We start from the raw sequence: 13111 nt of genomic DNA on the forward strand, positions 1-13111 counted from the left end.
GGCTTTTATGCCTTCATTAGAGACAGGAAGTTTCCTGCCTAGGGTGTTAAAATGGCTAGAGCCGGACTAATTTATTCATCTTTGGTTTAGGGATAGAGATAAGTCGAATGTATGCAAAGGTAGGGAGCAATATTAGCAAACTGTAATCTATTATCAAATTTGTTGCTAGTAAGGTTTGGTAGGTTTCGTTCTGGCTAGAAGAGTAACATATTTAAGATTTTAATGAAAAGTAGTTCAGTCTATAGATTACAGAAGCCATCCCATTGGCTCTGCAAATAATATCAACTGTTTTTAGCCTAACTTTGTTGCCTGCTCTCCCTGAACAAGTAAAAAGCCATCTTTCCAAAACAACTAGCCTTACTGATCCTAAAGCATTGGCTAAATAACTCCCTTTTAAAGCATCGATTAAACATTTGTTTCAGACTCAACTCAACAAAGAGATCTCAAACAGCTTTTTTTATTACATTTTCAATCAATAACAGTACAATTTAGTACAGTATCTATCTTGCATCCAGCTCACCGTGTTACACCAACAGACTGAAATGAAATACAAAAAGTGAAAAGGTACATAAGGGTGCAGAGCTCTATAATATTAATGGAAAGAGAAAAGGGATTCTGTCTCAGTTGAATTGCATTTTCACTTGTGGCCACACACAAATACATCACATTTATTGTACATCATTGCAGAAAAAAAAAGGAAAAGTGAAAATATGTCACAACTTTAACAAAAGTGCTTCTGTATACAGTGAAATGTTGTCATTCAGATGCTCGGATTTTCAATTTAAGACCAAGAAAAAATGTACAAAAGTTTAGTATGGACAGTTTGTGAGGACATTGTTGTTCCATTGAGTGTGGAGATTTGAAGGAGAGAATAGGACTTGTCAAGGATATAATTTCACAATGATTGTTATAATAATTACAAAAATTGGCATCAATAGAACTGGTAAGCATCATTTACACTAAGTTTGCAATCAATATTTAGTCTTCTCCATTCTTGCTCACTCTGGTGCATAGCTTTACCAGTAATTAGAACATGATGTATGCAGAGTTGGAGCCAAAAAAATGGCTTCTATGAAGTTCAATCATTAGGTTACTCTCCTTTCAGAAACTAACAAAAAAAAATAAAAAATCTAGAAATTTTGCACCATTGAAAGCAAGTCTACAGCATGCACATCTAAATTAACTCATGGCAGACAAAATTAAATGTCTTAACTTAAAACATCAGACCATTATTTTCAGACATTGATTTGTACATTTCATTCACAGAGTTGCAACTGCAGTCCCAAGCAAAGGAAGTGTCTATTTAGTCAGGTGAGGTGTTTCACTCAAAGTGGATACTAAACACAACCCCCCACCCCCACCCCCCATCCATATACGGTAATAAAATCCAGCCATGCCCCAATTATCTCAGCACCTATTTTGCTACCCCACCCCTTCCCACCCAGCTTTAAAGGCATGTACAAGAATTAGGGGGTTAACTGTATAAGTTACTCGTTATAACTCCTTTTGTACTGGAATGAGCATTCATAACTTAGAGCATGTGCTTGGTTCGTTTAACATAGTATTAGTTGAAAGGCGAAGCTTCTTCATGTGCAAAAGGCTGTGATGAAAAAAAAAAAGACAGCTAGTATTTAAATACATCATGGAAATTTTGGAAAGCTGCTCGTGTTATATGATCCAAGCTTTTACTTGCGGCGTGTTTTCGGTCATCTGTCTTATATGATTTAACTGGATTAGAAAGACAAGCAGTAATTCAAACATATCTAAAACCACTAAAGAAATATGACAAAGAAAAGCCATCGAGAATAACAAACCATCAGAATAGAATTCTTAAAAAAAAAAAAAAGTTAAATAATTTGTACAATTACACTCCAACATTTGCTTTCGAGACGCACACATTTGCATGGGATGATAGTGTTGTTGTTGTTGTTGTTTTTTTTTCAAGGTAACATAAAATGGTCCAAGAAGGAATGCACAAGTTTCTGATTTGATACCACAGGAGATCCTTTCTTAACTAGGTGATAAACAATTGTGCTCTTCTTTGTGTAGGAAAGGCATTGGTTTCCCTTCGTTTTTGTGGTGTCCAAGTCAGTTTAAACAGTGTTGAGAAGATGCTGTGAACATTCTGAAGTTGTAATGGTCTTCCAGTCAACTTTGGAGTTAAATGAACATCTAGGAAACAAAGACACATGAAATTAAGAATCCAACTAATCTTACCTGATCTACAGTTTAGCTTTTTGCAGAGACACCTTTTGGCCTTTTCAGAATCTTGTTTTTTTTCTTAGAATCTTCTGCAGTTGAAAATCGTGTTAATATTATATTTGAAAGCTGTGGAATTCTTAAACATATTTTTGAATTGGAATATTTCATACCGTTGGTTGACTTAAAAGTTATTTTATTCATCTTACATTTGTACTGATTTAAGTTTATTTTTTTTATTTGAGGTGCACTAAATGTTTAGTGGAGAAGATGAACCATTGGGTTGGTTTCTTTACACAGCAAGCCTGATACAAAATTATACTCTAACATTGAGACTGTAGGGGCAGGAATGTTTTTCATCACAAAAGTCAAAAGAGGATGTAGATACAAGCTAACATATTTCTCAAGAATAAAACCCAGCAAATGACACAAAAAGAGAGAGAGAGAGACTTCATTAAACCAAAAACTTCCTGAAACCTCTAAGGGCACGGAAGTGGTGCAAAACCATTTCAGTTTCAACTTCAGCCTCGCAGAACATGAGGCTTCAACAAACATTTGCAACTACAGGTGTAGAACTAAGACTTTACAGGGAATAGCCTAAGGTAAAAATGTAGGTAATAATTTAAAAAAAAAAAAGAAACCTTCAGGCTTCAATTCCAGATCTTCAGAAAACTGTCCCAGGATCCCGTTGCAACTGCCATGCCATCATCAGTGACTCCAAGGCAGCTTACACGGTTGTCATGTCCAGCCAGCACACCTTGAAAAGTACAAAGTTTTAGTTAGTATACAAAACAACAACCATCAAGAACTTATTTTGTACGTCTAATTATCCAGGATCACAAGTATTTCACATCAGATACCCACCAGCACGGTCAGCTTTTAGTGTGTCCCACACATTACAGTTGAAGTCATCATAGCCGGCCAGAAGAAGACGGCCACTCTTTGAGAATGCAACAGAGGTGATGCCACATATGATGTTGTCATGAGAGTAGATCATTAATTCCTGATCAGCACGCAGATCAAACAGCCTGCAGGTGGCATCATCAGAGCCAGTGGCAAAGGCATTGCCATTAGGGAAGAACTGAAAGTTTAAAAAGATAGAGTATTAATAAACAAATGAACCATATGAAACACAAAGTGTGTCAAAAACTGAAATTTCAAGTTCAAAAAGCAACAGCTTACACAGATGGCGTTGATGTCGGACTCATGGCCAGTGAAGGTCTGTCTGCACATGCCCTCACGGACATCCCAGAGTTTAGCCGAAGCATCACAAGCACCAGAGACAAATAACCGTGTGTCGGGGGCCAATGACAGGCTCATGACATCACCTGTGTGTCCAGCAAAAGTAGTTGTCTGCTGGCCAGTCTCAATGTCCCAAAGTGCACTATAAAAAAAATACAAATAAAATCATATTCATTGAAAAAACAACCAACAAAAAAACTATTTAGTTCCATAATTTTTCTAATTACCGGCCCTTTTACAAAATCATTGATTTGACATAAAACAGGAAAATAACTCCGTTGCAAACACTCATTTTACATACCAAGTGGTATCTCCAGAGCTTGTAACAATCTGGTTGTCATCGAGAAAGCGACAGCAGGACAGGTATCCTGAAAATCAAAGAATCAACAGTGGAGGAATTATTTGCTTGAAAGTTTATTTCAAATTGTAATTGGCAGTATTTGTCTGTGTCCAGCGTTTCTGTTGGGCAGAACAGTGTCGGCCGTTCGCTCTGGAGCGCATATGCACTGAGAATCAAAGCACTGCACGTGCATGCCGTCTCTATGACAACAGTCTTTTAAGAACAGCCACTTTATTACTGACACTGCACTGGGGCTTTTTATTGTATGTTTTATATTTCACATTGTTTTTCCCTTCACTATGAGCATCAAACAGAGGATGCTTGCCCTCCTACTTTGTCAGGACACGGAGAAAAGAGGATGTGGGTACAGAGCACGACCCATAGGAGACAATAATCACAAATATCATATATTTTGAAAAGATGTCAAAAGTGCCTTTCTAAAAAGTTGAAACATTTGAAGAGTAAAGCACTCAGAGTGGCTGCACAAAAGAAGGCAGAGGGCTCCAAAAACAAAGCTGTGTGCTGCGCTTTTTCCACTGGTGGTCATCTGCTGGTGCAAGCGCTCTCTCCTTATTGAAAAAAGATACTGACGCTCAGAAAAAAATGCTAGTTGGACATAGGCCAGACTCTTACATATTGATGTAGAAAATCGCAGTGACATGAACTGATTCTTAGAGCACTATCGTACTCAGTTGTCTCATACATTCTCATGTCTGAAGTGAATCTGTGTGGCTTATGTGAGTTTTCTATGTATGGGCTTCCAATCTACTATCATAATGAGTGTATTAGATTAAGAAATGATCTGATAACAAACATAAACATTTGGAGGAATGAAGACTCTAAATACACTTCAAATTTTGTCCAACCAATGAACTCCTAATCATCCTGAATTAATAAGATTCAATATACAGTAAGGCCTTGAGTGTTCAGTGCACAAAGGAAGGGCACTGTCTTATTTTATTTACTTTGAGTTGACATATGGAGTTAAGATTACAATTTTGCAATCCATTTCAGTCAACGGTTAATTAATAGCAAAAAACAATATTTTGTAAATTCCCAAGACTTTAATTTAAATGCAAAATTTATGACAGCTAGAAAATGAGTAGTACACACACCTGTATGTCCAGCGAGCTCACGGCTCACACGTACATTTCCCTCACGGGTTTTCAGGTTGTAGATGGAGCAGATGTTGTCTAAGCCACCGCAGGCCACATAATTTCCTGACGGTGCATAGGCGCAAGTCATGACCCAGGAAGATCGAAGTGGAATGGCATGAACCTACAACAAACATGACGACACAAAAGAACACAAATACATACAATTAATTAGATGTCCATGTTTTTTTAGGGAAATTTTTAAACTAGAAATTACAGTTCACAGGTTCACTGGTCTGGTAATGACAAGGATTTCATGTTTTTGTGTAGAGAAACCTTTTTTAATTTTTTTTTTTTTAAATCAAGGAATTCATTTGTTACGTTCAATTTCATTTCATGATATGTAAGTCTGATCAAATGTTTCAGTGAAGTATCAAAAATAGTAACTAGCTTTAATGTTTTATTTTAAAAACTGCTCTGCTACCAAATCAGAGTGACATCCAGGCCAGGTCACAAACTAGCATCAATGACGCAACAAGTAGCAAGTGCCAATGAAATGAGAGCAAAGCACAGGATGCACCACAGCGTGCTGTATGATCAAACATTTCCATTTCGATGGATAATATCATATGTCGATCAATAAGCTGTTACTGTGGGCACTCACAGGCAGCATCATGTGGAAGCTTGTTTTAGCAAAGGCTGACACTAGTGTTGTTTCTATTTGTGAGAGCCTTATAACTTAAAGAATACAATATACAATTCTGACCTCGATCGGGCTTGCAATCCCCTCTTGAGATACATTAGAAGAATGACCCTTTAATCTTTTAATTCCCAGCTGGATTTATCGCTGGCTGTATCAAACTCAAAGAAACAGTTTTTTAGTGTCAGTAGGATAGCTTCTTCAATAAACGAAGACTTGACAGATCATCAATCTCCATTTTAAAGTTTCTGTATGTGATAGAAAGGGCCAGACATCAAACTGCCCACCACTTCCATCCATCTAACTACAAATTAACCACAACAATCACCATTCTCTTGGCTGCTTAAAAGGCCTTTTGAATTTATTAGGAATATCTGGGCAGTGTTAGTTTCTCTCCTTGTAATTCTAAAATAACTACATTTAAACAGCTGCTGTCATTATTCTGTCTTCAAACTAACTATTACAAATAGCATTTTAAAATTGAACTATTACATCACTACCAAAAAATGTAATTACCTTATTTGTAGTATAGCTGTCCCAAATGATGAGTTTGCCATCTTGAGAGGCACTGACCAGGAGCCTAAACAAATCAGAACAGTATTGTAAAACACAGTGACAAAAAACAGTTTTCAAATCAAGAATCAAGCTGACCAAAAATGACTTAGTACTTCGATGTATGGAAAAACATCAATGTAAAGATATATGACATTTACTTATAAGCGTAACATCACTTAAATTACGGTAAATTCTCCGTTTTACAGGTTTCTAAAAATTTGTCATTATAAGAGATCAGATTTGAACAACATATAAAAAGAGACGTTGATATAATGAGTCGTATGCCGGGCAGTCTTTTTTACCTGGAATCTGTTCCCCAATGCATGGCATAGATTTTAGCCAAATGACCCCGCAGCGTTCGTCTTGTACGCATCTGGATTCGGCCAACGGGGTCAATATTAGCCGTGATCTACAAACCATTAAGAACCATGGTTAAATTCAGTTCAGATACTTTATTTGACCAAAGATACGAATCAGAATGTTAAATGTTACCTGTGATAGTGTGGCATCTGCGCATGCTTTCCTAGCATCCTGAAAGGAGGAAAAATAAATTAGGTTGGGATATCTCCATCATACCTGCATCTTTATTTTATTGGCCTGAACTCTGAGGTGATAATGAATTTGAATGATTGTTATAACAGTATAAAAACAGGTGCTTTTTACTCACTCTGATCTGGTTCTTGAGCTGATCAGCCTCTTGGCGTAACTGGTCCAGTTCACTCATTTTATCCTGCTTTTTCAATTACCTTACTCCAGCTACCGGGGCACTTGTTGATCTAGAAATAATTAAGAGAAGCATTTTAATCACTCACACAATCTTTTTCATTATAGGTCATATTTTTGCTACCTACACAAAGTGAGCATGAACTCATAAAAGCAGATTTTTCTAACAGCAGATAATAAAAGAGGAGCTCAAATCAGTTTAATTTTACTTCAATAAACTTTGTTTACCAACAGCCTACAACACACACAGGTGATGGTTCAACCTTACTTTCACACCTCAATGTCACTCATAATCCTGACACACAGTTTAGATTGCCAGACAAATCCTGTTAAGGCATGATTTTCCAATGATCCGAAAAGCAGTCATTATCCTGTTGACCTCAATCCCTGGGATACTCAGAATTTTAGCCCAGTGATCAATAAGCTCCTAATATTAATACAGAACCACAAGGCACTCTAAAAGTTTGTGTGATAAAATAACTTTTAAAAACTCATGTCGCAATCCAACTGGCATGCTCCAAATATTATACCTATCGCATTTCTCCAAGCAAATTACGGTAATACACTTCTTAAGTAATTTCTAGACAGTTATTTCAGGGGAGCTACAAGACTTAATTTACATTCACTGTCATATCATGGGGGAAACTTATCAAGACAATTATATGATTTTACAACACTGAAAATGTAACTTTAATCTTTTAAGAGCTTTTTGTCGAGGTAAGCAAATAAAATCAGTTCTGAAATTTGGTTACATTACTGCATCATGCTGTAACAAATATGTCATCCCACTGTTTGATGAGGCAGGCACAGTCTAAGACAATTTAAAGTTTGTGCCAAAGAATCACAATGCAACATAACAACAACAAGCAAAATGGCTCAATGAATATCCAATCTTATTTCGGATACGGTCTGTAGCTGGTTTAGTAGTTAATGAAATGGTCACTTAATGTTTACCAACTCCATATATCCTGGAAAATGGAAACCCTTGTGCTCAGATCCAGTTAATAAATAATTCAGGTATGCCTTAGAGAAGTACATTTGGGAAAAAAATTTATGATTTCACTCTTACATGTTTAAATGTTTTTTGTGGTACTGACGTCTGCATTCAGAGAACTTGTTAGCTAATAAAAATTGAGAATGCACACATCATTTTAACCTAAATACAACTTAAAAAAGTATTTTATAGCAAGTATTTTTTAAGTATTAAGGAAATAACACTGCTACATCAACTTTTGTAAAACTACTCCAACATACAAAATACATTTCATATCAAGTTGAAAGATTACATTTTAAAAGTATATATTTACTCTCATCAGTTATTAATACTAGTATTTATAAGCTGTCCTGGATAAGACATATTGCTCTCTTGTATATTAGAAAAACAAACAACGAAACACGTTTTGCATGACACTAGTGACAGTTCAAAGTCTAAAACTGCAATATAAAAAACTAAATGATTACTAGCCCCACCGAGTCAACCAACCTTGCCTTCCAGTTACCTTACCTGCTGTATGTCAGTCAGTAGGCCTATGAAAGCGGAGGTTTCAAGACAACTGAGACAATCTTCTCTACCTGACTATGTTATCCTTTAGGTCCTCTGATTGGTTGACCTTTCTAATACAGGTTATCCTCTTACCCTGATTAATCTCTATATTAACGTGTCATGGAATGTAATAATAATGCAGTATCATCAATAGACAGCAGAAAATTGTTCTCACCTTGAAAACCTCTGAATATAGCCGATATTTTACAGCAATATCCTCCACTTTTCTTATACCCTATTAAGTATTTTTCAAAGTTGATTCAGAGGGCTGTATTTTATTTTCTGAGAAAGTTTACTAATACTCATGGTAGTTTTAGACATGTAGATTAATTCATGTATTAACATGTATTGAGGCATTTAAAGGGAAAACATTAGTATAAAGTGCCTTCACTGGGGCTAAGCCATTACATACAATATCAATGAGTATACCGTGTAGGGCTGGGAAATATATCAACTTCATCAATAAATCGTATTTGTGGAAAATCTAGCTTTTTTCTTTAACTTACTCGGCCAGTTCCTTTGGGTTCCTAAAGTTCACATCCTCCCCCCTCTTTTACGTCCTACAGAGTGGCTGGGTGGCCCCAGGTCTATGCCACGAGCCACAGTTCTGCCTAATCTCTACTTTTTTCTGTAGCCTGACACTACATAGTGCACTTTAAATCAAAATGTACAGCTTGCACTTGAACCCCAAAAGAGAAACTGAGGTTACTTTATTCATCCTCAAAGGGAAATCTAATAAATAAAAGTAAATTCCTTATATTTTTAAGGAGGTGTTTGCACATCCAACTATCACATAAAGTAGGTGTGTAGGACCACAAACTGTCACTTGAATTGAAAAAATCCTGCACACTACTCTTGCTAAGCATCACCAATTTATAAGAAAAAAAAATCACGTTTCAGTCCCTCCGAACCTTTTCAAGTGTGTTCCATAGATTTTTTTTGTAAAAAAACGAAAATCGATTAAAATCGTAGATTGAGTGTGGTGTGAAAAAAATCTGAGATTTGCTTTCTTAGGCTGTATCAGCACTAATATAATGTGATAAGTCATAATTATTACAATAACATAATTTTAACTGAATTTATTGTCAAAAGATTGCGATCTGAAATTAGCTTTAGGACATTATTTAGCTTCCAGTTACAGTTCTATTTTTTCTGAAGTTTAAGAGTTAAAATGACAGGTTTCCTTTAATACTTATCCATTAGAAAATACTCTTCAGTCACACAGTCAGTTAAAATGTTGTTCTTAATCAATTATAACATGCAATTCATCTGTATCATTTACATCTCCTGCCACACCCTAAAATACAATGGTAAAAGCAAAAAGTGATATAAACCTGGGTCATATTGAATCTTTTCATATTGAAAATAAGCCACACTCAGAAACATTATTTCCCATTGACCTCTGTGGATGCTTACAAGTAAGGAGTTCCTCTCCCTCATCACTTCTGCTTTCCAAGCGCCTGATCAGGGTCAGCTGACTGCATGATAAACAATGAGCAGAGACAAGCAGCCTAGAGTTGTAGCTCACTAGCTTTTCTCGGGTCCCTTAAGGGCAGACTGTGCCTGCATTTTCAAAAAGGTGGCTCATGCATCTACAGTTAACATTTTAAAAATAATCCCGACTCTGCACTCTGTTCTCAAAAGAGAGGTCAGCTTATCTGCACTGTTAAAGGATGATAATGCAATGTTTCACAGGTCTAAAGCTGGATCATAGAAAAGGTCATAACCAGCAATATCATTGAGCAACTCCATAATCCTAAAAGCTAAAATCCTCAGTCAATGAGTCTCTAATCCCTATCCATGTCCACTAACATAAACAGCTGGCAGATCCAGCCCAGGCATTAGAAATATGTTTTCCTAATCATAAAAGGATGAGTTTAATCATAATTCTTTTACACACAACATGCTTACAGCAAGTGCCTGGATTTTAACTCTACTGGTGATATCATAAGCCTAATATAGTACATTTACTTCAGTTACCCAGTGTGACCAGAAACAGTATAATTAGTGTCATCCTTGCTTAATGTAAAGTTGTATTTTTAAAGAATCTATGTTTAAAAGAATATATTTGCAAATAACAGGCACATAATGTAAACAGAAATGCTTGGTGAGTGTATATTACTAGGTGCTGTCAGTGCACAGGTTTATCCTGTCTAGTTGGTGTGTTCTGATAGTTTACATAGTCACTGTGTGCAGTACTGTGATTTGCCTACAACTGAATAATAGTTTGCATTGGATTTGAATGGCCGCTGGATAGCTGTTTCAGTTAGTTTGTTAATCTAATTTGTTCACGAGGTTGGGCAACCAAGATCCTCTCGTATATAAAGAGAAACAATATTTCACTTAAACAACTGTGGAATAGACTACTAGTATCTAAAAAGCTGTGATCTATTTCTACATGTGATGTACGTTGCACAGTGCAATAATAACATGACTTGCACCGATGGAAATCTGAGAAGATGCAGCTAAACGCCATCTTGCAGACTGCTGTCCGCTAGTTAGCTTGCTAACAGGCTTGACTGGTGAGGCCTGCAGGCAGGGCAGAGCTAGTGTTCAAGAAGGAAATGTACTCGCTGATATTATTGGCAACAATTTTTACTTGTGATTTAACAGTGGCGCGGTACAAAGTTTGTCGTGTGTATGTCCCGCTGAATATCAAGACACATAATAAATGACCAGAAGCTGGTAAAGCAGAAGAAACCGTAACCAGTCAGACTCGGGGTAGACTCAGCAGCTCTTCCGCAATTACATGGAAAGCTATGTAGTTAGCTTAAAGCCAATATAGTGGGGAAACTCGGCGATTGCCCAGCCTCTAGAAATCCACTTACGTACAGACTAACAATCTCGTTAAAGCCGACGGTGTAAGGTTGACTTGATTAAGACGCATCAGTATATTTATTGGGTTCAGTAATCTCATGCAGCCGAGCCTGTAAAACTGCAAGGTCGGGCGGCGATGGCCTGCTCGACTTCAGTAAGCAAAAAAAAAGCAATAACTCAAGTGGCTGCTTTTTTAAAATAAAGTATAGGATATCATTCATTGCTGTGTAAGTATATATAAGCTAACTGGTGATAAATAACTAGCATTACTAACCCCAAAAGGCGTTGCACCGCGGCCGAGTCGTTGCAGGAAGGCAGCAATGTGCTAACTTATTAGTTTGGCTCAGTAAAAAACAGGGTGTTAACGCGGCGACAATGGCTCACTCTAATTAAACGTGGCTTTAAATTGACACATAGAAAATGACCAATCTTGAAGTCAAGTAGTGATGCAGACTGCTCTGCTATCGCTGATAACACATTTTTTTGCATTAAATTTTGTTTACGGGACCTTTATTGTTCCAACCCAACCCCAATGTGTCATCATCATCATCATCTGACAGCAATACCTTTAATATGAAAAAATTAACGAGGACAACTCAATCCATCGATTACATTTAGGTTTATGGTGCTACGTCGTAATCACACTTTTCTTTAAAACTTTTACAGCTATTAACTAGTGGATTTTCAGGCCAAAAGCAAAAAAAAAGCTCCGGTGGGCCATCGCTGATATCAATCCTTTCCTGGTCGATATTCACGTTACTTTGACGCCGGGGTTTTTTTCCACTAACATTAATAGTACTTACATTTCAATTTACTGAACGCAAACACAGTGATGTAGTAGGAAGTGAAAGCACTCTGGTAATCCTCCACATACAATAAGAATCAGGATTCAATGCTACAGCCACTCTTTTAAAGTGATAGACTTAAAATTCGCTTCAGATAAAATAGCTAACTAAATGTTAGCCATCTGCAGCTAACTAAAGGACTAGGAAGCTATCGGTACCCCACCCCCGGACGGTTCAATACCGCCACAATTTATCAGCTAACGCCATTAACAGTAACAGTGAAAGATTGAGAAACAGCTCGGTAATCGCTTTATTTCAACTTACCTGGTTCAATTTGCGTTTGTTTTTGCGTTTTGGCATTTACTGGGAAACAGGACGGCGTAAAGCTCCGATCCACGCATCGACGAACACCACAACGCTAGCTTACTAACTAGCTAGCCAGCTAGCGTTGGTTTTTCCGAGGAGCAGCCCTTCTCTAACGCAGGCAACAGCTTGACAACCTCAGTCAACCAACCGGAGAGGGGAGGAGGGGGGGATCACACCCACTAGCCCTTAACTGATGTAACTCCCCAGACGGACAAACACACTAATCTGTAAAGTCACCACACTTGATTAAAACTAGACGGTCTACTGTATCCTTTTCTCCAAGCTCAACATCTGCCCGTACAGTAGAAGCACTTCAGTTCGGGAATCAAACGACGAGATGGGCGCGGTAACCCTGCAGTCAGCGCTGGGAAACCCCACGCTGCAGCAGCGATGGGTAAAGAACAAGAACCTTCGGCTGGTGTTTATCTATCTATAGCCTTAACTGGAGATGTTAGTGTTATCAATCACTATAAACAATATTTAGCACTTCTCACATGTCCTATGTGCATTTCATTGAAGTGCAACCTAGGAGCCTATCGTTCCTTCATCCTACAACTAAGTCAAACTAAAAGGCTTGGGGGAGCATTAAGTGAGTGATTGTGAGTGTGTGTGGTGTGGTGTGGGTGTCCCAATTGGTTTCCCAAACGATATGAAACAAACATTAAAACAGACTTTAATTTGGCAATATTTGGCTGCTCTGACAGGACAAGGACCCTTCCCTCCCACCAAAAACAGGCTCTCAATGAA

At 37.4% G+C, this 13111-nt stretch overlaps 1 protein-coding gene across 3 annotated transcripts; it reads right to left on the reverse strand.

The window, feature by feature from the left end:
• Positions 1-730: 730 nt before the first annotated feature.
• gnb1b (guanine nucleotide binding protein (G protein), beta polypeptide 1b) lies at positions 731-12696 on the reverse strand. 3 transcript variants are annotated; one of them, XM_061043034.1, is made up of 11 exons: positions 12323-12696; positions 6798-6906; positions 6623-6661; positions 6433-6539; positions 6092-6155; positions 4897-5059; positions 3743-3809; positions 3382-3583; positions 3064-3280; positions 2841-2956; positions 731-2172 (listed from the first exon to the last, which is right to left on the reverse strand). In XM_061043034.1, the coding sequence occupies exons 2-10, from the start codon at positions 6852-6854 to the stop codon at positions 2850-2852; spliced, it is 1023 nt and encodes a 340-aa protein (XP_060899017.1). In that variant the 5' UTR covers positions 6855-6906; positions 12323-12696; the 3' UTR covers positions 731-2172; positions 2841-2849. The 3 variants fall into 3 exon arrangements, with proteins under 3 accessions (XP_060899017.1, XP_060899020.1, XP_060899018.1); XM_061043037.1 differs by lacking the exon at positions 12323-12696 and adding an exon at positions 12017-12044; XM_061043035.1 differs by lacking the exon at positions 12323-12696 and adding an exon at positions 11488-11616.
• Between the last annotated feature and the right edge of the window lie 415 nt (positions 12697-13111).

This window comes from Labrus mixtus, chromosome 7, assembly GCF_963584025.1.
Source record: "Labrus mixtus chromosome 7, fLabMix1.1, whole genome shotgun sequence".
NCBI lineage: Eukaryota > Metazoa > Chordata > Actinopteri > Labriformes > Labridae > Labrus > Labrus mixtus.